Source organism: Amphimedon queenslandica, unplaced genomic scaffold, assembly GCF_000090795.2.
Source record: "Amphimedon queenslandica unplaced genomic scaffold, v1.1 AMPQUscaffold_13465, whole genome shotgun sequence".
Lineage (NCBI taxonomy): Eukaryota > Metazoa > Porifera > Demospongiae > Haplosclerida > Niphatidae > Amphimedon > Amphimedon queenslandica.
In genome coordinates, this window is record NW_003546299.1 from 313,290 (window position 1) to 337,085 (window position 23,796).

The window sequence follows — 23,796 nt, forward strand, 5'->3', positions numbered from 1 at the left end:
AGAGAGAGAGAGAGAGAGAGAGAGAGAGAGAGAGAGAGAGAGAGAGAGAGAGAGAGAGGGAGGGGGGGGGGAAGAATGGAAAGGTAAATTAGAGGTCAGAAGTGTGGGAAGGTGTGGTCACTGAGGTGTTCACTTTTAAAGTTTTGTGGAGCAGGTGCATATCCCATTGGCGGTGGCGGCTGGTAATTCTATAAGTATAAGCACAACATAAGAATTACACTACAGTATTGCCTTACTTGGGGAGGATAACCTACAAAAAGAATAAAGAAATGACATTTAAAAAAGAAGCATCTCAATAATATTTTTTCTATTCTGGTCAGAAATTTTATAAAAAATATTGATAGGTGTTTACATATATAGCTTGATAAAACAACGGCTTGTTACAAACAAGATTATTAACAAAAGACAATCTACAAATTTCAAAAGAGGTGAAGGTGGAGTCTAGCACATTTGTACTTTTAAGAACTTTTTGTGGTGTGACAATCCTATTCGTTAACACATTATAATTACATATATCATGTATTGTCGAGAAAGTTTATTTTTTAGCATCAAGCACACTATTTAAAATACATCACTACTTTATTTAGAGGCTAGAGCAAGGAGGAATCGTCTTACGCATTCACACTATCCATTGTACAACGGCGATATATAAACAGAGCATTCGCACATGATAAAAACCAACACAATACATTTCAAATCCGAGCGGGCCACGCTAAAATAAGTCAATGTGTCTCACCAGAGGCCATGGTTTCTTGTTAGTCCTGAGTGAGTGATTAGCTGAACTTAACGGGCCAAGGAGTCAGTCAGTTTTGCGCAACTGCTTTTTTGCTTTCTTCCCCGTTGATGCTGTAATCCTTTGCGTGGGAGGGTAGAATTTGATTGGTCGATCACTAACCATAGTAACTCATTATTGTAATTCTACTAATTCACCATGATAATTATTTTCTGTGCTCAATACAGCACCCTACACTACAGTCTGGTCATCAAGGGGACTAATCAAAGCATAATAAACCTATCTACTACATACTACATCTATCCAATAACTCTGCGACCAACAGTATATAACAAATAAGGGTATTTGTAATGTACTCTTGCAGCGACACATTATAAAATGAGCATAAAACAATTAGAATCATTGGAAAAAAATATAGAAATTAATTTCTAGAAAATGAAAGCTACACTTTAATGCCAACAACATAAACAGTGTCAGGTGGTGGTAAAGAATAATCTGTTATTGGTGATCCATCTGCTGTCTCAAGCTTTGTAGGCTTGTAATTCTCAGGTGCACCGGGAAGACCTCTGAAAATAAACTCCATCTTACTAATGTTTGCTGACAAAGTAGCAATGACAGAGGTGTCACCCTCTAGCGTGTAATGGAGCTTTACTTTAGGCATGGATAGGCTACCAGAGTTCTCTGTATTCTAAGAAAAGGAGTGAGTGTAGAGAATCAAATGTATAAGAACCTACTTAATAGAGGCTAGAGAGAAGAGAAACAAGAGGAATGGGGCCTGTTGATTTGGATCAAATCAAGTGATCATACTGATCAAATCAAAATCACTGAAATCAGACATGAAAGAATGCAGGATATTAAGATCATGTTGAGTTGAGTTATTTTCATTAACGTTAATAAACTAGAGCTAATTTATCATCCATCCTTTCTCTGCACAATGGTTGATGATTTTAACATGTATTATTTGTTTTAAAGCTTATTTGGCAGCATGAGGGCCGCTTCTTTCAGAGTTTCCGATCGTCGCTCCACGCTCCCGTCCAGCACGAGCAACAAGGTAATGACTGCTGCCGTCTCTATACCCAAAGTCGTCGATAAATGGGAGTTCAGGCAACTATTGAGTGACCCTGCAGAGTTTCAGCAGAATGGTCATGATGGGACTGGCAATGACAGCAGGAGCAAAGGGAGTAGTATACCTATTTTTTATCAAAAGGTAAACTCACCCAAGTGCTAACCACTTCTAATTCTCACATCATTCTGAAATCACCCTCTTTCTCTCTCTCTCCCTTTTCTATCAGATGCAATACATGATTCAGGAGATGCTGCACTCAGAGACAGGGGTCCCCATTCGTTCCCACAGAAACAAGCTCTTATCGGCTGTCCCAAGTGTCTTTACAGGTACTCAGTCGTAGGTACTCAGTCGTGTGTGCAATAAAGTGACGCATACCTCCTAAAGTTTATTTGCGTCGAGTTTGTCATGTTTTCCTGGTTTAGGTTCTCCTCTTAATGTACACAAAATTTCATAAGCACACAGAGCCATAACTGTAAATAATTGTATGCACAGTCATAGACTCATACACACATGCTTGAACATAGATCATTCCAGTGGCACAATTACCCATACAAAATGACATACTTCGAAGTTCGTAGACCCATACCCATTATAGGGGCTAACTACGCGAGACTATACCCATTCATTAGTAGGTTTGGAAACCTATCTCATTATTATATTTGATACCCATACCTAAGCCCCATACATTCTTGAGCTTGGTGCATACTTCAAGTAATTAGAATAGGGTATTTTAATGTACAAATGTACCACCGGGTATTCTAATGTATGGGCTTGATAGTACAAATGGGGTATAATGTTATGTCTTTTGCTGTTTTCAGTGTCTGTTGCAGTTGATGATAAGTGTGTCATATAGTATATAACATTAATTATGTTATGAGTTTGATTTCCTTGGTATTTCATATAATAAACATGATATGTTTTATATGTAAACTGCTTTGTGAGTGTTCTATAACTGTTATATAGTGAGTATTTTCATTTGTAACTCATTACTAAAAGTGTATAAACTTAAGTGTAGAGTATTACTATTGTGTAACTGACCGTAGTATGTACTTCATTTGACTGGCTTGCTCATAATTGCTCCCAATCTCCTCTTCCTCTTTCGTTCTAATTATTTAATCTTACTCTCTTCCTCTTTTTCACTTTCTTTTCTTGCCGCAGGTTCTGACATGATTCATTGGACTATGAAGAGATTCACCTGCTCAAAAAGTTAGTGCACCGACTCTGTGTAACTGAGCGTATAATCCTCACTCCTCCTTCTTCCATCTTTCCTTCTTTCCCTATAGATGAAGCACTTCATTTAACCAACATGCTCTATAATCACGGCTATTTTTATTCAGTCGAGAGACTTGAGCCAGTTGTTAGAGATGACGGAGAACTCTACAGATTTCAGGTAACTCGTGAATCTATCGCTCTAGTGTCTGTGATGCTTTTATTTTCTTTCTAGACACCTCATCTGTGGCCTTCTCAAAACTTTGATGATTCAGATTTTGAATATGGTAAGGGTATACATAAGATAAAGGAGAGAGTATAACCCTCTTTGTTACTGTAGCTGTTTATTTGGTAAAACAGATCAAAAGGAGCAAGACCAGATTACGACTTGCCGACCATGAACTAGTAAGACTAAACTCTCTCTCTCTCCTCTCAGTAGATAACCCTTATATAGCTATATTAAATCGTACTATAATGATTAATAATTTTGCTAATTCACTAATAATATTACTACATACTGTGAGGCAGATCAATTTAATAAATAAGTTAATTACTGTGTAACAGCAAAGTAACTGTTGAATAGTAATTGTACACTGTGCAGATAGGATTACCAGTTACTACATACTTCTTGTATGAATCATTGAATGGTATATTGAATGTGTCTACTTCTTTGTAGGAAAACCTTCGTGACATTAGAAAGAAGCTGATACTTCAGTGGGACTATGTGAATGATAGAGCAAGCGATGAAGCGAGGTACAATAAGATCTCATTGATCGCATGCTCAATAATTTGATTCATCTGATTTTGTTTATAGAATATTAAAAGAACAAAAGAAAATTGCCAGAAGTCTAATGGAGAACCAAGAGAGAGCTTTCTGGAGATTAAGACGACCGCCAGTCAGTTTCATTAATATACCAGTTGTGTACTTTATCACCTCTCCTCCTTCCTCTTTCACTACTCCCCCTCCTCCTCTCTCTCTCTCTCTCTTTGTAGCCTGGAGGAAAGGGAGTAACTGACTGTCTTCTCTCGAGATTTTGTATGACACAAACAGGAACCAATAACCAAGTAATGAAGCACATCTGTACTGTACATAATATCACATAAAGACACAGCATAGAAAATAGTTATACTTTGACAGTAATTATATACACACACCCATGTTGTTTATAACATTGAATACAACATCACTATCTGTTGGGTGTGTAGTGTATAATACAGTTTTGACATCACACCCAACTCTGAGCTTATCTCATCTCCTAATGACTATCCAACACTGCATTCCTGTTTCCTGTTATGATTTATCCCCACTAAACACTAGCTGTCTGGAACCATACATATTCCCAAGGAATTCATTTTACTATCTAATGTCCAGGTGCCTCTGACAGAGGATGCCCTAAGAGAGGAGATCAGTGTATTGAAAGAGATGAAAGAGCTAAAGAGGATGAAGCTATCAACATCACTTGAAGGGTAAGGAGAGCTAATTAATGGCTTCATGAATATGGGCACACACACACAAAACAATGCATTCAAAACAATTATAATGTACAACGTGCATTGTGACTGGTTGATCATCCATGCAGTAAGTAAGAATGTAGTGTCTAATCCCAATACAGTGTCTAATCCCAATACATTGTCAGCAGTCTGTTTGTGTATGTAAGTGTACATTATAATGATTATTGTATAACAGCTACTATACAACCAAACACTTGCTGGCCAGTTCTCAAAACAATAAACAGCATATAACTGACTCTGTTCTGTCTCTCCCTACAGACTAGTCAGTCATTGTAAGAAGTATGCAGAGTTTGATCCAATGCTACACTCGCCCGAATCATCTAACCCTTGGGTCACTGGAGAGGATGCAATGTGGATCATCGGGAGATCACTGTGAGTCAATGGAGCTTCATTGATATTCTAATTAGTGTATCAAATAAATGTGGCAATACATGTATGTGTCATTAGTGTACGAAGAGGTTCTGTGATGTAAAGTTATGTCATTATTGTTTTGATAACGTAATTGCAATTATAATTAGATACTTTTGAAACTGAATCCAATTACCTAAAGTAACTGTCATGTTTTTTATGCATATCAACGTTGAAATATGCACAGCATTTCTTGTTGAGGGAGGACAAAGAGTGAAATGCCCAAATATTTCCTATTCTGTTATTATATTATATATAGAGTTGAATTCCCAACAGTGAGACAGCTGAGGCTGTGGGCATGTTCCCTGCACGACATGCTAACTGATGTCACCGGACGCTACAAATTCGAGCAGTTCTGTAAGAAACAGTATTGCTCTGAGAACATAAAGTTCTGGCAAGCCTGCACTGACCTAAAGCTATTACCACTGTTTGCCATACCTGGCTCTGTGAGGCTAGTATATGAGTAAGCATCAGGATGTATTGCCAATAAAGCATTTTTGTATCTTCTTTATCTGCTCTCATTCCTCTTTCTTTCTCTTGGCTTTTTTTTTATCTCTTAGTGAGTTTATTGATCCAAGTGCTTCACATATGGTTAATCTCAGTGCTACTGCTTTCGAGGAAGCTAGCAAAGATGTGGAAAACCCCTCAAGATATGCCTTCTCTGCTGCACAGGTCAGTCTGCCAGTCTGTCAATGATATCAGATACACTTCAGGAAGTAGTAAAATTAATTAGGTTATTCTTTCTTTCCTAGGAACAAGTGTATAGCTTAATGAAGAATGACATTTATCCACGTTTCCTGAAAACAGACTATGATGTCCTATTAAAGACTGCACACTCTGGAGGCAGCTTTGGAAAAGGGTACAACAGCATGACATAAAATTTGAAATTAGAATTAATGTTTTTTGTAGTTTTTTCAAGAGGTTAATTCCTCGGACTACAAGTCGTTTAGAGAAAGCTACACCAATCACAATAGTATCACCATGTCACCCAGAAAGATTCACTAGAAGACAAGTCAGTACATGATCATACTTACCTACTGTATTGGATTCTATCATATATATATTTATACTCATACAGCTAAGCATTAGTAAGAGCAATAGCGGTAGAAGCTCAATGGGAGATCTATTTGTTAACATTGGCGCCACTAACTGGGGCAGAGACACATCAGCATCAGCAAATGAGCTTGAATTTATGAACGCACTCACTTCGCCATCATCTGACCTCACCCTTGGGCCGAATAACCCAGATGAGAAACAGCGCCGAGTCTCTGCTCCTTCTGCCCCGTTCACAGAGACAGCACCGGTAGAGAAAAAGAAAGAAGAGCCAGAGAAAGAGAAAGTGTTGTGGGCCCTCAAAGAGGAGGACGACGATGAAGAGACAGAGTTAGAGAAAGAGAGAGCAAGATGCAAGCTGCTCAAAGGAGCCATTAGGACCTCCCTCATACAATCTCATAGCATGGATGACCTCACACAGATCGAGGATGATAATACTTCTCTCCACGTCCCGGGGCATGACTTCCAAACTCAACTAATGTCACTCAAAGTGTCCTCAGAGTAAGCCGCTAACATACCGTACCCACTCTATACATTTATTTGATTTGTCTTGTAGCATGTTTGACCAGGATATTGCATCCCTTGATCGCAAGAAATCTATCAGTATAGAAGACCTCCATCAGTTCCACACGAAATTCAAGCCGCTAGAAGAAGAAGAGAGCTTCTCCCCTGGTCATTATGCTGCTAAGGACCGGAGGGTCTCAAAGGCTAAAGTTGCTGCCCAAACAATGGTGACCATTACGGTCCCTTCTCCTGATTATAATTTCTACTCGAGCTCTGACAGCATTCACTCGGCGATAAGTAACTAACTGTGGGTTTGTTTGTATTTTTGTACTGTTTGTATTCATTCTCTATCTCTCTTTACTGCGTGAAAGTGAGGGAATTAAATAATTATTGATATTTTTTGAATCATTTATTTTTGTATTTTTTCTTTCTCGATAATTATTTTTTGAATTTTTAATATTAAAACTTTTTTGTGAAATTAAAATTGCCTAAGTTGAGTCCTTTCTTTATTGAACAATCCTCAAATTTGCAATGGTGGAAACTTGAGCAATATCAAGAGAATGAATGTTCCAGGCCTTCAGTGTCTTCCACATCTCTTCCTCAGCCTCCTTGTCTCCATTCAGAGCTTCTCTTGAGAGATGCTGCAGCAATTGAATAGCAACTGGATCATGATCCAATAGACAGGCAGCATCAACTGTCCTAAAGTGTGTTACAAAGAGATTACTATTGCAAATTAAAAATTCCTTCAAAATCCAAATTCAATCAGAATCCTCCCAAAATTCTACATCAAATGAAGAATTCTCTCCTTGCCATTTTTGATGAAATTTGGCCGAAGACTGTACCATAGTACATGGTCTTTGGCCCGATTTTGGAGCAACTTTAAAAATTCATAAAAAAAACTCAAAACTTACTACACATTGCACACAACATATAAAGTTTAGAAACACGTACAAATGAACAAAAATTGCCCCATCCCCAAATGCTACTTAGCCCCTACACAAACATACATGTACATGACATGTGTTGCTATTACAATAGAAACAATGAAGTTACGGTATCGTTTACTTTAGTATTGGATTGCTGGTGGCTTGTCTGTTCATATACTGAGAAAGGAGTGGAGACAGCACACGTGACATGTCATAATGTAACTGCGAACTACCATCATCATTAAAACTATTACTACAGATAACCTAATGAGAGAAAGAAGGAGGCATAAAAGACAGTAAAAGACGTGTATATTATTATTATCATCACCTGTTGTAGAAATATATTGTCGATACAAGTGCAAATTTTATCAAAGATCTCGTCCAAGAGTGAGGCATTGATAGAAGCTCTTATGCTGTGTAGTGTGTATTGCAATTTCTGAAGAAACAAACTGAGAGAATGAGATACTTCTAATTCCGACATCCCTTTGATTAATGTAAGATTATGCCACCTGAAAAAAAGAAATCAAGATCTCTACAAAGTACAAGAGCATCAATATGCATTAACAAAATTCCAGAGCCAATTTTAGAAAAATTAAGGCATGGCAACATGATTATTATTGTCATTTTAGATCTCTCTCTCTCTCACCTTTCTCTCTTATAATCAGCTATATTTCTCCTTGCAATCCTTGTCACATGTCCTATTAGTTTCTCCTTCATGTTCTCAGCGAGTCCCGTGAATGCTTCAATCACAGTATCAAATGCAGTTCCCTCAAGTTGAGCATAATCATGATCAATCTTCCGGAGTGACTCAATCTGACGGAGTACATCACCAATCACGCCTTTTCTGAATCTTTTGTCGTCTGATCTCAATTGCTGAGTATAATAATGCAACTCTAAAAAGAACTAATCAGCAGAAAGAAAGAAAAAAATTCATGATTTTAATCAGTTTAGAATCAAATGAAAGCTCACGGTCTCCTCTCCCCATTTCTGTAGTAGAGAGACCATATAGTCTGCTGCGTTGAGGTAGGCTGAGAACCTATTACTCAATGGGGTGGACTGGACTTTGCTGACATTATCAGCCAAATCTCTTTGGAACTCTAACAAGAGATCGACCTGAAGCTGCAGGAACTGGAGCCTTATGTATAGAGAAGGAATGCATCTGAATCTTTCTAAAAGAGAGAGAGAAAGAGAGAGAGAGGGTACAGTGTACAGTATAGCCTCTCTTAATGGACACTCCCTATAGCAAACACCTCCAAATAAAGAACATGCCCATTATATAGAGGCCCCACAGTCAAAAAACATAAAATGTATTTTTAATACTACTAACCAGTGATTCCAGCAATTATTTGCATTAGTTTCTCAGCACATTCAGGGACCAATTCCCTACTAGTGGATGAATCAGTTAGTCTGTCAGTGTATAGAGAATCCCATGAGGTCGGTGACTCTGATATAACTTTCAATCTTTCGGCAGCAACTGAAATTTAAAATTCAGGCAAAAAAGTTTTATGACATCAAAAATTAGACCAGCTACCAATGAACTCACATTGTCTCTCTAAATTCAGCCAGCGACAAAGAGGAGCTTCGTCTTGGAATACAAGAATGACGCTGGGATAGAGGAGAGGGTAGTGATGTACCTCGTGCAGCTCTTTCTCAAATAAGAGGAGCTCGTCAATCAGGTGAGACGTGAGGTAGTCGTCATCAAGCAGACATTGGCCCTGGGAGTGGTGGGAGGGGTCTAAATCATGACGGAGCTTTTGGACTATTTCTTGTAAAAGACCACGAATAAATTCAACCTATAAAAAAGTTAATTATTGACGGGCTATCGTGTTATTTTTTGACTGGTAACCTTAGCATTTATTTTAATTTTGGAACACTCGAGTAAAGTGGGTTGGACTTCAGTCTCTATAAAGTGAGTGTGGTCTGTTATCCACGTTGAGACTTGAGTAAAAAACCACTCTGGCTATTGTTAAAATTAAAAAAAAAAATTTATAATTCATATACATGTAGTTGATTGCTCACTTTTTCCTTTGAATTGGTTTGTCTGTTTCCACAAAAGTGATACTTGAATCTCTTACGAAGTGGAGATAAGAGTAGATCAATAGGAAGTGGTAGAGTGTCCTCCATTTTTGGAATATCCCGAGTTTCACTCTCAGTCTGATCGATGGCCAGGAGTTGCTTGAAATTAGCTGCAAAGAGGACTTGCTTTTGCTGCCAAAGTTGAAGGGACTTTGCTGAAGTGTCTTTTGTGATAGGCCAGTTAATTGTCTTTAGTAACTCATCAAAATTACTAACAATATAAATAAGAATAAAAGAAATTATCATGTTTAGTATTATTATTATTATTGTTATTATTATTATTATTGTTATCATCTTACTGTGATACTTTCTCTTTCAATTCGTTTCTTCTCTTCTCACACATTGTCCTTGCATGCATCTTAAGATTAGAGCAGTAAGAGGATGAGAGAGTCTCCGAAACAGATACTAACTCCACAAAATCTTTAATGGCCTCCTCTATCTCACCATCTTTACTTCCACAGGACAAAATTCTAGAACTAAAAAAAAATAATAATAACAAAAACAACAACAACATTATAATATCGTATGCTTTTTCATTTTATGCCTCAATTCTTTTACCTCAATTTTTGAACTCTATTTATCCATAATAAATATTTTCTCAGTCGCTCTATCTCATCAAGTTCTTTCAGTAGCGGTACAAGCTCCTTCATGCCAATATTTTCTTTTCCTTCTCTCATCTTTTCTTCTTCGGTTGTTATATCTTCTTTGAGGGTAAGTATTCTTCCTTTCAGTGACTCTAACTCGGTGATGGCTAGCCTGATCTCTCTCATGACTTTCTGCCAGTCACCCTTTTCTGCTCCTTCTCCTCTACCAGAAAGCTAAAATTTTATTTATAAAAAGTATCATGTGAATTGTTGTTTGATTTTACTTGATTCGAAAGGATTTTTCTCTCTTTTTTGAGTCTTTCCAAAACGTCTGGTAATATCTTGTAATTGCTGCCAACATTTTCATCAAGAAACTCGTTGATATCTGCAGAAGAAAGCGCCATTGTTAAATGTGGGTGAGGCTACAAAAGCATTTAGTCACGTGAAAGCACATGGATAAAGTGCACGGAGATGTACGGTAACCACGTGTAACAGCGGTATGTTATCATATGTATGTTAATGGGGTTAAAAATTATCTTGATCATGGCGACAATAAAGAGCATCATATCTGCAATGAAAGAACTGATATCTTCTGATCCTGACCCGCTGGCACCCTCTGGTTGGATGGAGAGGATACAATACAATTTAAAGAAGTCCAGGAGCAATCCTATTCTTACCTCAAGTGCCATTAAAGACGTAAAATTGAAATACAAACTGGAATTACCATTAGACCAGAGGGATGAAGATTATCAGTGGGGATTTGTGCTTGAGAGTTTGGCATTATTACTACTCCTCCGTAACACAATAAATAACAGCCCATCTTTAGAAGGAGACCCTGCAGCAATGCTTAGTTTATCAGATAATAAAACTACTAAAGGAATTTGCCAGTTTGTACTATCACTTGGTCTCCATTTATATCTTGATGCTAAAAGACCCATCAGTCCTTCTGCTACTGGGATTAACACAAGTACTAAGTTGATTCCTGAATCAGTAAAGAGTGAACGCATTTGTATTATCATCCACTCTCTTTGTGATTGCTTGGATTCAGAAGAGCTTTCCTCCATAATACTCCAGACACTACTAACAGGTCTTCTTGCTGGACTGTTCCAAATTATCTACAAGCCACTCCTTGAGTCTGCCTCTCCATCTCCGTCCACTCCTCGTGTTGTATCCAAGTCTTTCTCAGATCCAGAAGTATTTGAGAGTCATTTAAAGAACCTACTAAAGGCTCTACCTCGTCCTCTCTTAGTCAGGGAGTTACTCTCACTGCAAGTGATGGGAAGGACTCGGAGGTCTGGGTTGTTGTGGTTGCGTAAAGCATGTGGGGAGCATCTCTCAAGAGTACTGATGGAGTCCAATGGTGTCCAATCTGTTCTACGAGGAATATTTGAAGCCTCAACTGGTTAGTGTAATAATAAATGAATATCTATTTTATTGCCATTATTAATTCTTTGCAATTAAATTTCTGTTAGGCAATGATGGGTTAGTTAGTGAGAGCGTCACTGAATCCTCTCAGAATTGGCACAAGTGCCAATCTATAGCTCAGATATTATCCAGCTGTCCATTACAAGCTGAATCCATTGAGAAATATTACTCTCTTGTCTGCCCTCAAGTAAAGCAAAAATAAAGTCTCCATTTCACATTTGGAAATATAATTTAGATACTCTCTCTTATCGGTCTTCCTCCTGATGGGGTTGGTAGACATTTTTTAAGAGTTGCTGTTTGCACTGTGACACAAATGCTCTCCAAGCAATATGATCTGTCAATGAAGTACATTGTGATTCCACTACTTAGGCCACTATATGTATTGACTGAAGGTAACAAAAAATTTTTTATCATAAAAATTTTTTGATTTTTTTAGATGGAGATTTTCAAGATATTACCCAATTGGCATCTTCAGTGGAAATTTGTCTTAAGAATTTAAATAGAGTCAGGCTATCATTGTTTTAATGATGAGTTTTAAAAAAGTTATTGTTGTTAGATCTTAGAAGTTATTGAACCAACGTCACTTGTAGTGACGTCATTGGCAGAGTACTTACCTCTTCTCTTTGATATTTGGAGCTGCACACGAAAATATGAGGCACTAATCACAAAGTACACTCCCTAGTCCCTCAATTCATTTCTTTTTGTACTAAGTACTAAATATTATTTTTAAGCCTCATTTACTAATGTATAATTATTATGTATTTATCATTATGCTTCATAGAAAGTTTGAACTGATTCTGATCAAAATTGAGACTTTTAGATTTGGCCAAAGTCCCTGTACTATAGTACAGGGATTTTAACCAAGTTTCACCAAAAATGAAAAGTTGAGAAATCTCCATTTTAATAATTTTTTCTGATACATATACATGTACTTATGTTGCGTAGAAAGTTTGAGTTGCTTCCGATCAAAATTGGATTTTTTATGAATTTTTTACTTTGCTCAAAAATCGGGCCAAAGTCCCTGTACTATAGTACAGGGATTTTGACCAAATTTCACCAAAAATGAAAAGTTGAGAAATCTTCATTTTTATAATTTTTTATGATGCATATACATGTACTTATGTTGCGTAGAAAGTTTGAGTTGCTTCCGATCAAAATTGGATTTTTTATGAATTTTTTACTTTGCTCAAAAATTGGGCCAAAGTCCCTGTACTATAGTACAGGGATTTTGACCAAATTTCACCAAAAATGAAAAGTTGAGAAATCTTCATTTTTATAATTTTTTATGATGCATATACATGTACTTATGTTGCGTAGAAAGTTTGAGTTGCTTCCGATCAAAATTGGATTTTTTATGAATTTTTCAATTTGCTCAAAAATCGGGCCAAAGTCCCTGTACTATAGTACAGGGATTTTGACCAAATTTCACCAAAAATGAAAAGGTGAGAAATCTCCATTTTTATAATTTTTTCTGATACATATACATGTACTTATGTTTCATAAAAAGTTTGAGCTGGTTCTGATTAAAATTGGATTTTTTAGGAATTTTTTTAAGTTGCAAAGTTATCTGAATTTTGGCCAAATGATATTTTTTCTTTATTTCTAATATTTCTGAGACACTGAAAGTTTAATCATAATTTTTTTTTGATTAGAAAATCAAAGCAATGTCTCATCTCCACTTTCAAATTATCAGACAGCCTTACTCAGTTAGAATTTCTGAAGTTCCTCCTTCATATTCACGAAACAGACACACAACGCTTCAAAGCACTGAGAAGTGACATCAAAATTACATTATCCACCAAAGGAGGAGACTTGATTATTGCAAGAGAAGAAGAGATGAATGTTTCTTCTAAAACATCCTCTGAAACAATGTCAGAAATTGGAACGGCCATCACTGATCTTGTAGAGGGAGAATTGAAATCAACCGGAATAAAATCAACACTGTTCACATACTGCATGGAATATATTGGAAACCTATTAGCTAGTGAAGCTGGCTTACAAAAGACAAAGAAGCAAGAGACAGCTCAGCCAATGAAAGGAGCATCTAGTAGGACATTATTGGACTGGGAGAGGTCATCAATGCATAGCAGTGAAGGAGTTTCATTCTCTAATGCACTGGTACTGTATCTACTAGCTTCTCTTTGTGAGGGAATGGACATAGAAACTATAAAAACACTAGACCTACAATCAACTGTACAAGCATTGGCATTACTTGTCAAATCTCATGGCATTTACCATCAAAAAGACAAGCCCATTTCCACTAGACAAGAGGAAGGGAAAGAGACTGAACTGCTAACAGGAGGTGACGTGACTCTAAGTATTGCATTTGGATTACTGTCAGCCATACTGGCCAGTGAAAAGAAGGTATGACGTACATGTACATTCATTTTATTCTCTCTCTCTCTCTCCTTTTAGCTTAATCCTAGACTTCAATCAGTTCTTACAAGCCTCTTACCTTATTTGGAATCTTTAGCGTGTCACTGTCCTAATGAGGAGCTCTCTGGGCTTGCTGAAGACTTGAGGATATGTATTGCCACACTGGGATCAGTTTGGTCCGAAAAAATGACGGAAGGAGTGACTGAAATGACAAAAAAGAAGACAAGGGAAGAGACTCTAGACAAAGAGAAGGTTGATTCTCTTCATTCTTCAAATGCAAGAGCTTCAAGGCCATTGATTGAAGTGATTGGATCAACTGACAACAATGAGACACTGTATGCAAGAGCTTTGAAAGACATACAAGACTCACTCATTCCTGTAAAGGGTCACGGCCTACAGCAACTGAGTCAACTTGTAAGAAAAAAAGACAGCGAAACTCTTGCTCACATTGACCATACAATCGAGCTGTTTCTGACACACTTGGGTCACAGTGACACTTATATATACCTGCCATCAATTCAAGGGCTGGTGGAGCTAGCCTCTCTCGTACCAGACAGAATAATACCACTCATGTGCAATGAATATGCACAATTTAATGAGGCAAGGAAAGCTAGAGCGAGTTGTGGTACTCTGGAAGGTAAGAGTATAGACTGGCTGGTTAAGTTAGGTGAAGGATTGGTGAGGGCATCTCGTGAATGTGGAGACCTTTTACCAAAGTATTCCGAGTCTCTTCTGGCAGCTGTTCTTTCAAATATCAAGCACGGTGATCCACTCGTCAGATCATCAGGTTTGTCAAACCTAGCTGATATATGCTCCAGTCTTCACTGGTCATTCACTCCTGTTGAAAATGAGGTGCTGAAAATAGAGACCAATTATTATTTATGTACATGTATCCTGTAGGTTGTTGAGTGCTTGGAGAAAGTATTAAAGACTGATAGCGATCCGACTGTAAGACGTGGAGCCATTAGTGTTACAAAGCATCTCTTTAAAGGACTTGGTACAAATATTGACAAAGTAAAATGCCTATTATTATTTCCTTGACTTTAAAATAAGTGTTTTAGGTTCTTCAAGGAGGTTCCCTGTTGAGTCTCTATCGTATGTTAAAGGTTTGCGAATCGTCAGATCCTGACCAACTCACAAGGACTCATGCACAGTCTGCCCTAGCAGAACTGGGAGATGTAATGAAACTCATTCTCTTTCCACCACCCAACTCTCAGAAACTATGCAAGAAAATATCAGTACTAGACCACATTAATTGAAACAATGACAATAGTTACTGAACAGCACTTCCTTAAATACACATTACTTCTAAAGTTCAAAGTTCTCAAGCAGAATGTGCCAGGCACATGCAGTGTTGTGGTTGGTTAGATAATACTGACCACAATTAGCATGTACTTCTACCCAATGCAAATTATAAGGAAAATGACATCATCACTATAAAAAGTACTATCACAGATAGTAGATCTACGACTATATAGTTATGTACAGTATAATCTTTTTATTATAATCAAAATAATTTGTTTAAGGTAACATGCAGCAACTCTATTGCCTACAGACAACAAAGTTGCTTCGCATTTTAAAGGGTGAGGTTAATTGGAGGAAAGGACAATGAATGTTTGTGTTTTTGTGTCTCAAAGTTTGGCAGATTCAGAGTTGACTGAAAGTGAATCTCCATCTTCAGGCTGGGTCATGATCACTTCGTCATCTCCCATTGAAGCAAAACGAAGTCGAGTATTACTTCCATGCTTACGTCTCAATAATACAACAACTATAATAACTCCAACAACAGAAACGGCAATAATGATCATTAGCAAGATGATCGGTACTGATATTCCAACTGCTGTTGTAATGGCTCCTGACTCCGACCTTGCTAAAAATCAAAATAAAAAAATATATATATAAGGACTTAAAGATGATAATCATAAATGCCCACTATCGAACACTTAAATTCAAAGCAAATGAAATATAATCTTACCAGTAGGAGTTTGTACAATGATTGACATTGAAGCTGATTTTGACATTGAAGCTGATTTTGACATTGAAGCTGATTTTGACATTGAAGCTGAGGTTGACATTGAAGCTGAGTTTGACATTGAAGTTGCCAAGCTGATACAAGAAGCTGAGGAACACTGTTGACAAGTGTTTAGTGGTATGACAGTCTTTGGTATTACATCATTCTCAGTAAAAGGAGTCTTTAATTTCACCTACACAAACAAAAGCATGCATGACTTCTTAGTTCAAAAAAATTATTAAGTACTGTGTGATACATCATACATACACATGTATAGATGTGAATAAGTTGATGTGTATGCTGATACCTCCAATGTGATAGTATCATTGACTTTATTCCTATCAATCAGTACCATCAAGTAGAGTCCATTTGCATCAGATAATGGTATACTTGTTGTATTAGTCACTACCTCATCATAAATCTTATTGTTATCAGGATCGTACACAGTCACATGAAAACCAGGTGGGTTATTACAAGGCAGTATCTGAAAATTGCTATTGTAGCCAGTCACAGAACACTGAATGGTATCACACTGTGGATTGGTACTGCACTGGTGAAGGAGAGAACGATTTGCAATACTCCTCAAAGAAGAACAAGTCTCAGAGCTTGTGATAGGAGTTGGTGTTACACTGCTGGTCGTGGTAGTTTGTATGTTAATGAAAGTACTTGTCATCATCATCATTGTACTGGGCATCAGTGACATGCTTGGTGAGGATAATACTGGACAATGTGATTTATCCAGTATAATCTGACTCTCAGGGACAATGTGGTAGATGGTAGTAAAAACTCTAAGTGTCACCTAATACAAAAAATAAGTCTAGCAAGCATTCTAAGTAGCTTATTTTGGAGAAAATTAATTTCTCAAACTTACAGAAACCAGCATGGAGTATTCTCTATGGACGATGGTCACCCTCAGCGGAAGAATACTTACAAATGTATCCCTTGACGTATTAAAATATTGATCAAAAATAATTGCCCCAGCAGAATTAGTAACAATGAGGATAAATCCTGGAGGATGTGAACATGGTTCCACTTCAGACTCAAAGTTGTACTGTCCAAGATTAGGCACATTTAATCCACACTGCATCCCTGTACAGTTAGAGTTGTTGGAACAAACTGAATTGCCTGGTAGTTCCATTTGTGTAGTTTCAATAACGTCTTGTACCGATTCACATTGACAATACGAGGCATTGAGCAAGACAATTGTTTCTGGTACAAGCGTCCACAATGATCCCATTACACTAATGTATGACTGAGAGGAGGAGAGACAAAATGTGTTGTTACTAACTCACACACATTAATGTAATTGTTACTGTAAATAAATCCTTAAAAACAGATGTCAAATGCAATTATATATAAAATACATTATTAGTATTCAGAGTGTAGTGTCATTGGAATGATTCAGTTAGTACAGTTCATGGTACATGATGTGGTGGTTGAGTACTATTGAAGATAATACAATATTAGCTCAAAAACTAATTATTGGATGGACATGCATACAATTTAGTTTACATAAAATAGCTCTTTGAAGCACATTCCAGGTAATCTTGTTATGCTCTCATTTAAAGTAGTAGTGGATAATAACAACAATAATAATCCTCTCTGCATGCATAACACAAAGGTGACGAGCCACAACGAGTGTATGATAAAGGGGCAAAGAAGAGGCAAAAAGAATCTTACTGTGTGGTACCTGTATGAAGAGATGTGATGCGTTACGACTGATATTCCAATGCATCTGGTGAGTTGCATTGCCAAGTACAAAAGTGTCGTTGAGCTGTTTAGTGGATATCAAGGCTCCAGTCTCACTATGAAGTATGGTGTAATTGACGAGCACAGGGTCAGTGCAACTCTGTACGCTAAAGGAGACGTTCCTCTTTCGCAAGGAATTGAAACAGAACAGACCATTGCAGGTGTCCAGCGGTGTGCAAGTAGTCTGAAGTGCTGACGTGTAGGAGATGCTCGTACAAGCTTGGGCTGCAACTGTAGCTAAAAGAAAAGAACAAGTTCAAGTTAAAAGGTATTGCCTGTTGACTAGCAAGACTACTGACCTATCAGTCCAACCAAAAGGAGGAATAGAGTTCGGAACACCATACTCCCTCGAGACTAGCTTACTACTGAATGAAGGTGTAGCTGCACATATGGGATCGATTGGTGTATGTTCACCTTGCACGAAACTCCGTAAATCTCCGTGTCATTAATATCAATAAAAAATAAAATTAATTATAAATTATTCATATTGACTATTGCTCTTGCTCTTCTTCTTCCCCCTCTTCTTCTTCCCACTCTTCATCATCATCGTCATCGTCATCATCATCATCGTCACCGCCATTGTACTCATAATTGTAATGGTATCCTCCTCCAGTAGCACCTACTGTCTCATCACCATACTCATCATACTCATCATCGTTATATCTCTGTCTACCAAACTTTACAGTTCGAGCTACACAATTGAAAACCAAAGCAATGTAATGATCATGCAGTGCTACTACACAATGCATTAAAAATATCATTAGCATTAAAGTAATTTAAGAGTTCTGGAGTGGAGTGCTAATACAACAGCATAAAGAGATGTTAATAAGCTTACTAGACATGCTAAGAGCTTTTGTTTCCTTTGTAGTGAATCCACACTTTGGACAAGGGAAGGCCTCTCCTACTACATACTTAATACCTTTCCTTTTCACATGTGTATCACAGAAACATATCTACATGTACCAGAAGAAAATCACATGTGACATAATGTACATGGACTTTTCTTACCTTACACCTTAGACAAGAATGCTGACCCAGCTTATTGCATGAGGCACCTAAAGAGAGAGAGAGAGAGAGAGAGAGAGAGGGAGGGAGAGAGAGAGGGAGGGAGGGAGGGAGGGATGGAGGGAGGGAGAGAGAGAGGGGGAGAGAGAGAGAGAGAAGATTATCTATAATAAATAATTTTGTACACATACATTTAAGTGTCTCAGAGTCTAGTTTCTGACAGCTGGCCTGATGTTCAAATTGATCATCTTCACACAGGAACCCTTCACAATAAGGACACTTGAACACACGCCCACCTATTATAGTAAGAAACCATAAGTACCATTATACAATACCATTAGTACAGTGCTCTCTCTCTCTCTCACCGTGTTCCCAGACTGTCCTGTTACATTCAATACAAGCAGCATCGGCTAGTGGACAAGAGCAAGCATGAGTCTGGAGACATCTTCTACTGTGGCAGACCCATGCCTCACAGAAATCACATATAGCACCCTGGAAGAAAAGAAATGAAGACAAGAGATATAAAAGATAGAAGAGAGTTTTACCACTAAGCTTAATCCAGTGACATACAGTCCATGATGCTTTACAACACAATCCCCTCCCTTTGCCATGCACTTAGTCTTATCTATAAATAATTGAATGAAAATATGGAACGAAAAAAGCTAAATTACCGCAGTGACAGCATAAAGGAAGTTTCTGGAGCGAGTGGCAAAAATAGCAAAAGGCTCTATTTTTCTGTCTCCTGTAATGATGCTATAGTCAATACATTGTTAAATGATATTAAATGATCATCACAATCTTCATTTACCTCTGACATTTGTCACATTCCTATTTTAAAATTATAAATCATTAAAAATATTAATAATAATAGTTATATATACATTCTCTTTGCTTTACCATAAGTTTATTGCAAGGGTGCTGGACCAAACTCTTCGCCTCAGAACAACTCTTTATCTCTTTCTGTCTCTCCTTTTGCTTGTCAGCCTTTTTTCTTGCTCCTGTCTTTTTCTTAGGCATGTTAAATTGTTAATAATTTCTGTTCAAACTCCACCCATAGACACGCCCATTTAACATGTCTTCCAACACAGAGGCCTCCACGGAATCTGTCTCTGAATCATTGGCTGAAAAGAAATATGAAGTTTTAAAGAGAAAATGTGACAGTCTGGAAGAGGTTTTTCTATTTTATAAAAATGTATGCATGTCAACATAGATTATCTACCTTCATCCAGACGAATGAGACACTTCGACAGAAGCTAACCAAAATAAGAAAAATGATATCGGAGGCAGAAAAGGACAAAAAGTGATTAAGTAAATCAATGATCTATACAACACCGTTTATGTTTTAAGGTTTCTTGAGAAAAGACTTCAAGGTTATGAGAGTGAAACTCTGTCGACAATCAACACAGAGACTACAAAAGCAGTTCCTTCTCAGACTCATTCTGGTACCAAAAATGCTCTCCCAGTTCCTCATCAAACGACATAGTCTTCAGTAGTATTGTTTTAATGTATTTAGAACTGACACCTGTTGCATGTATATTATAATTTTATCAAGAAAATTCTTAGACTTAGCTTAGAATCCTAAGTCCTTAACAACAACCAACAAACAGTTCACATTGTACCAATAAATGAGAGTAGATAATATGCAGAGTGCATGAGAGTGTATGTACACGTGTGACATTTATTTAATTAAAGTCATGGAGTCCTTAACGATTCATTCGTGTTAATAGAAACCATCCATTCCAGCTCCTCCACTATTGAACATGGAGGGGTGGGCCTCTGATTGATAAGAGTCCATCATTCGACTAGCATATCCACCAATGCTCATGTTAATGGAGCTACGAGGACGGCCACTACCGGCACCAGACTGAAGGCGACAGACCATAGGCATACCTTAGAAATAAAAATAAAATTACAAAAGAACCAATTAAAAATTCTAATCGCAACATGCATAATAAAATTCTCTGAGAAAATTTTTAAAAACATGGGCTATAATAGTTTAATAGTTTTAAAAATAAATGTATACTCACCATCAAGGTTTCGCTGGTTATATTTCTTAAAAGCTTCCAGTGCATCGTCTTTATAACGATAAGTGACTTCAGCCACACCAGGTGCTATCATATTGACTGTCTCTACTGGCCCAACAGCTGAACAAAGCTCCTATGGATACACAATCATCAAAGGATCAATAGACTTTTATTTGGCTTACGGAAACATCATTACGTGAGACAGTGTCATTAAGATTAGAAATAACAAGAGTAGTAACTGTAGTGAGTCCACGCTGCTGCTGCTGCTGTCTGGGGGGAGGAGGAGGGGGAACAAATGAGTGAGGACGTGGCTCGTACCCACGGGAATCAAACTGATGATAGTCATTGGGAGAGGTTGAGCGATGCTATAGATAAAACAAAAAGATGGAGATATAACATGATGTAGGACCAAATAAGAGTCATAATTACACATACATGTACATGTATTAGCATTATTTTGAAATGAAATACAAACAAGTCATACCCTTGAATATTGCTGCTGTGACGGCTGGCTCCTTATCACACTGTGAACTTGAGGGGCTACTCCAGCCCCTCCTCCTCCTCCTCCAAGAGCTGAAGTGATGGCAGACGCAAGGAACTCTTCCCTGCTCTTCATGAAGCTGTGCTGGCGTATTTCTTTCTGTCGTGTTATGGCAGTAGCAAGTCTCTCCTCTTTACGATACATCTAAGAGAGGGAGAGAGAGAGAGAGAGCAGCAAAACAGGATGAGGGAGAGAAGATACACTGTAGTTCAATAATGAGTACCATTGTCAACTTCTTCAGATTCATTGACTGCAGTTTATGTTAAAAGCTTAATTTTACTAAAAATCCTTTACAACTACAAATCAAGAATGCTTTTTGATTTGTACAATAATTATCAAGAGTTATATGCTAAATCGCTAATATTGTTAGACAGTTGAAAGGTTATTATTATTACACTATGCTCATTGGCCGGCAGTCAGTTGAAGATTCGATTGTGAATGACATTGCATGGAATGAAGGTCATGAGCATCTCATTATGACCATACAAGCTCTGTTAATGAACAATTGATCAACGGTTAACCACATCATGACTACGAGGTTTACGTCCCAGCGTATTGTAGATTAATAATATCAGGAAACTGTAGATTTGTACTGAAGGCCATTCGTATAAGGAAATGTGTGGTTGCACTGTAGATAAAATATCGATAGCATGATCCAATTAGAGTGAGGTTCCTGTAGTTTAATGAGTGATAAAGGTCCTGATACGAAGCGTAAAGTTCAATGAATATGGCGGGTGCCTTTACTTTTGTATTGATCGAATTTTTTCTTTACAAATTTTGTGCAGGGTCTTCAGCACAGGAGACAAACGAAAGATACTCAACTTCTGTGAGTCTTGATCCATTTTTTATCAAGTTAACGGCAAACGATACTTTATCTTTAAGATCCTTATATAATTCAATGGTTTTATCTGATTCGATACGACATAAAACGATTGTTTTACCTCCTTGTTTAATTTGATACGATACGTGTATGTGAAATGATGGTTTTATCTTTGTGTATAATTTGAAACGATAATGATTTTATCTTCTTATAATTTGGTATTATATGAAAGGATGGTTTATCTTTGTGAATAATTCAATTTCGATACGAAACAATGGTGGTTTAATCTTCAGGATCTTTGTATCATTACACAACATTCCTCAAGTTAATCACAGTTCTCCTCTCCATACAGCTGCCAGCCATTATGCAAGTATCAAAAATGCAAGCTCATTGCAACATCACAAGATTAAAAAGCTTGTAACAATTACATGTAAAGGCTCATTTACAATTACTACATTCTTTTAAGCCAATTACATGTACTTTTAAATTTTCTCTTACATGTACATGTGTCAGTCTCAGCCCACAAGCTCTAACTTTTATCATTTAATGCTACTTGTACTCGTTGTGCTAAGAGCTCAAATGTAAATCATTTCTCTTGCAGTACATGTATGTACGTATGCCTCCATACGTTCATCTGTCAAAAATTCGATTTTTGAAACATCAAAAATTGAATTCACATGCCACCTTACAAGCCGCAGGATTGCCACGGGGACATGAGGTGGTGAAAATGAGCAGAGCCTGAACAGGAAATCAGTGATAGACCCCTTACCTCGCTCGTGGTCTTGCTCAGTCCTTGGACGGTTACTGTTATCTTCTTTGCCTCGGATGATGTTGGTAGACGACGGCCAGACGGTGGAGACTGTTCCTTCAAACTTCTGGTACTTCTTGTAGGTCGCTGCTTTTGGAACAGCAACTGATGGTCAGACATTGAGGGGTATGTCTTTGAAGATTTTATCTGCTGCTTGCTTGTCCTCCCTCCACTTCCTAGCTTGCTATTAGTACTGCTACCTATTGATAGCCTTGATCCTCCTCCTCCTCCTCCCTTTGCTTTTGAAAGCTGTTTTGGTGGTAGTTTTAAACGGAGGTCGGTCACACTGGGTTTTGTCTTTGATATAATAACGTCTCTGAGGTCATTGACTCCGCCTTTTCCTCCTCCATCACTTCTCGAGAATCCATTTTGTTCCGTTTTTCCAACTTTAGCTCCAAAGTTCCGATCATGGAAATTGGCTCCGCCTCTTTTTGAATTAAATCCGCCAGAGGCTCCACGTCCAGTTCCTCTAAAGCCACGCCCTCTCCCACGGAAACCAGCACGGCCACGATTATTAACCAGCTCGTCCAATGGTTTGTCAAAATTAGATGCCATTTTACTTTATTTTGATTTAGGTTTTATGACGATTCACCAAAACTTGATTTCGGGTATTCTTTTTTGCAACAAATAGTAGACTATTTCAACGACAAAGACTCACGTTCGCTGGAAGACTGATCGCTTCTATGCTGTGCGTGTGTAGCGGGGCGTGTCCGGAGCTTTCCCTCTTCTCCTTTTAAGACAGTAATGAAGACTATAGTTTGGTGGTCCAATGTACGTATGTAAAGCTGCCGGGGAGACTATGAAAGGATTGCAAGGCAAGTGACAAGGCTCCTCTTTCTTTTTGAGCACGATGTTTGGATTGTATGAACGCAATTATGACGTCTGAATACCGCCCCAGATCTGCAGATCTAATGAATATTAATGAGAAGAGCTAGATTGGATTCTAAATATTCGCATAGCAAGAAA

At 37.7% G+C, this 23,796-nt stretch overlaps 8 protein-coding genes and 2 long non-coding RNA genes across 12 annotated transcripts in view; 3 read left to right on the forward strand and 7 right to left on the reverse strand.

The window, feature by feature from the left end:
- Nucleotides 1–878, reverse strand: part of LOC100639982 (uncharacterized) — a 2,729-nt gene extending 1,851 nt beyond the window's left edge. Inside the window, exons 1-3 of the mRNA XM_003385380.3 lie at nucleotides 737–878; nucleotides 237–250; nucleotides 134–188 (exon numbers count right to left, since the gene is read on the reverse strand). Of these exons, the coding sequence (XP_003385428.1) occupies nucleotides 134–188; nucleotides 237–250; nucleotides 737–746 (79 nt within the window). The 5' untranslated portion in view covers nucleotides 747–878. The remainder of the gene's footprint in view (nucleotides 1–133; nucleotides 189–236; nucleotides 251–736) is intronic.
- Nucleotides 879–1,086: 208 nt separating this feature from the next.
- Nucleotides 1,087–1,573, reverse strand: LOC109581063 (uncharacterized). Its single transcript, XR_002184476.1, has 2 exons — nucleotides 1,468–1,573; nucleotides 1,087–1,421 (listed from the first exon to the last, which is right to left on the reverse strand). It is a non-coding gene; the product is annotated as an uncharacterized LOC109581063 (long non-coding RNA).
- A 61-nt stretch (nucleotides 1,574–1,634) lies between these two features.
- On the forward strand, nucleotides 1,635–6,887 carry LOC100634143 (regulator of G-protein signaling 7-like). The gene is made up of 17 exons (XM_019994821.1): nucleotides 1,635–1,940; nucleotides 2,026–2,125; nucleotides 2,958–3,005; nucleotides 3,083–3,189; nucleotides 3,244–3,295; nucleotides 3,349–3,413; nucleotides 3,685–3,761; nucleotides 3,823–3,904; nucleotides 4,002–4,073; nucleotides 4,381–4,475; nucleotides 4,779–4,892; nucleotides 5,188–5,391; nucleotides 5,489–5,600; nucleotides 5,681–5,787; nucleotides 5,838–5,940; nucleotides 6,007–6,482; nucleotides 6,538–6,887. The coding sequence occupies exons 1-17, from the start codon at nucleotides 1,719–1,721 to the stop codon at nucleotides 6,788–6,790; spliced, it is 2,289 nt and encodes a 762-aa protein (XP_019850380.1). The 5' UTR covers nucleotides 1,635–1,718; the 3' UTR covers nucleotides 6,791–6,887.
- A 32-nt stretch (nucleotides 6,888–6,919) lies between these two features.
- On the reverse strand, nucleotides 6,920–10,489 carry LOC100634269 (RAD50-interacting protein 1-like). Its single transcript, XM_003385420.3, has 12 exons — nucleotides 10,356–10,489; nucleotides 10,046–10,305; nucleotides 9,787–9,963; nucleotides 9,431–9,698; nucleotides 9,258–9,371; nucleotides 8,955–9,204; nucleotides 8,739–8,885; nucleotides 8,381–8,580; nucleotides 8,058–8,314; nucleotides 7,740–7,920; nucleotides 7,551–7,675; nucleotides 6,920–7,184 (listed from the first exon to the last, which is right to left on the reverse strand). The coding sequence occupies exons 1-12, from the start codon at nucleotides 10,473–10,475 to the stop codon at nucleotides 6,992–6,994; spliced, it is 2,292 nt and encodes a 763-aa protein (XP_003385468.1). The 5' UTR covers nucleotides 10,476–10,489; the 3' UTR covers nucleotides 6,920–6,991.
- A 126-nt stretch (nucleotides 10,490–10,615) lies between these two features.
- On the forward strand, nucleotides 10,616–15,206 carry LOC100634392 (transport and Golgi organization protein 6 homolog). 2 transcript variants are annotated; one of them, XM_019994829.1, is made up of 9 exons: nucleotides 10,616–11,473; nucleotides 11,544–11,683; nucleotides 11,732–11,888; nucleotides 11,933–12,000; nucleotides 12,053–12,165; nucleotides 13,149–13,860; nucleotides 13,912–14,724; nucleotides 14,773–14,886; nucleotides 14,934–15,206. In XM_019994829.1, exons 1-9 carry the CDS (start codon nucleotides 10,645–10,647, stop codon nucleotides 15,129–15,131), a joined length of 3,144 nt encoding a protein of 1,047 aa, XP_019850388.1. In that variant the 5' UTR covers nucleotides 10,616–10,644; the 3' UTR covers nucleotides 15,132–15,206. The 2 variants fall into 2 exon arrangements, with proteins under 2 accessions (XP_019850388.1, XP_019850389.1); XM_019994830.1 differs by having other exon boundaries at nucleotides 14,926–15,042.
- Nucleotides 15,207–15,355: 149 nt separating this feature from the next.
- On the reverse strand, nucleotides 15,356–18,022 carry LOC105312211 (uncharacterized). Its single transcript, XM_011404679.2, has 6 exons — nucleotides 17,932–18,022; nucleotides 17,574–17,869; nucleotides 16,755–17,135; nucleotides 16,191–16,682; nucleotides 15,848–16,076; nucleotides 15,356–15,742 (listed from the first exon to the last, which is right to left on the reverse strand). The coding sequence occupies exons 1-6, from the start codon at nucleotides 17,972–17,974 to the stop codon at nucleotides 15,504–15,506; spliced, it is 1,680 nt and encodes a 559-aa protein (XP_011402981.2). The 5' UTR covers nucleotides 17,975–18,022; the 3' UTR covers nucleotides 15,356–15,503.
- On the reverse strand, nucleotides 17,187–17,567 carry LOC109581064 (uncharacterized). The gene is made up of 2 exons (XR_002184477.1): nucleotides 17,384–17,567; nucleotides 17,187–17,326 (listed from the first exon to the last, which is right to left on the reverse strand). It is a non-coding gene; the product is annotated as an uncharacterized LOC109581064 (long non-coding RNA).
- A 22-nt stretch (nucleotides 18,023–18,044) lies between the features above and the next one.
- LOC100640109 (zinc finger protein 330 homolog) lies at nucleotides 18,045–19,669 on the reverse strand. 2 transcript variants are annotated; one of them, XM_003385381.3, is made up of 9 exons: nucleotides 19,535–19,669; nucleotides 19,446–19,465; nucleotides 19,309–19,379; nucleotides 19,183–19,262; nucleotides 19,003–19,129; nucleotides 18,829–18,933; nucleotides 18,641–18,687; nucleotides 18,468–18,585; nucleotides 18,045–18,323 (listed from the first exon to the last, which is right to left on the reverse strand). In XM_003385381.3, the coding sequence occupies exons 1-9, from the start codon at nucleotides 19,652–19,654 to the stop codon at nucleotides 18,124–18,126; spliced, it is 888 nt and encodes a 295-aa protein (XP_003385429.1). In that variant the 5' UTR covers nucleotides 19,655–19,669; the 3' UTR covers nucleotides 18,045–18,123. The 2 variants fall into 2 exon arrangements, with proteins under 2 accessions (XP_003385429.1, XP_019850391.1); XM_019994832.1 differs by having other exon boundaries at nucleotides 19,309–19,390; nucleotides 19,535–19,615.
- A 19-nt stretch (nucleotides 19,670–19,688) lies between these two features.
- Nucleotides 19,689–20,233, forward strand: LOC105312212 (uncharacterized). Its single transcript, XM_011404680.2, has 3 exons — nucleotides 19,689–19,808; nucleotides 19,867–19,937; nucleotides 19,985–20,233. The coding sequence occupies exons 1-3, from the start codon at nucleotides 19,710–19,712 to the stop codon at nucleotides 20,118–20,120; spliced, it is 306 nt and encodes a 101-aa protein (XP_011402982.1). The 5' UTR covers nucleotides 19,689–19,709; the 3' UTR covers nucleotides 20,121–20,233.
- LOC100634518 (polymerase delta-interacting protein 3-like) lies at nucleotides 20,194–23,720 on the reverse strand. Its single transcript, XM_003385422.3, has 5 exons — nucleotides 22,792–23,720; nucleotides 21,146–21,346; nucleotides 20,844–21,026; nucleotides 20,665–20,794; nucleotides 20,194–20,527 (listed from the first exon to the last, which is right to left on the reverse strand). Exons 1-5 carry the CDS (start codon nucleotides 23,383–23,385, stop codon nucleotides 20,358–20,360), a joined length of 1,278 nt encoding a protein of 425 aa, XP_003385470.2. The 5' UTR covers nucleotides 23,386–23,720; the 3' UTR covers nucleotides 20,194–20,357.
- Nucleotides 23,721–23,796: the final 76 nt, after the last annotated feature.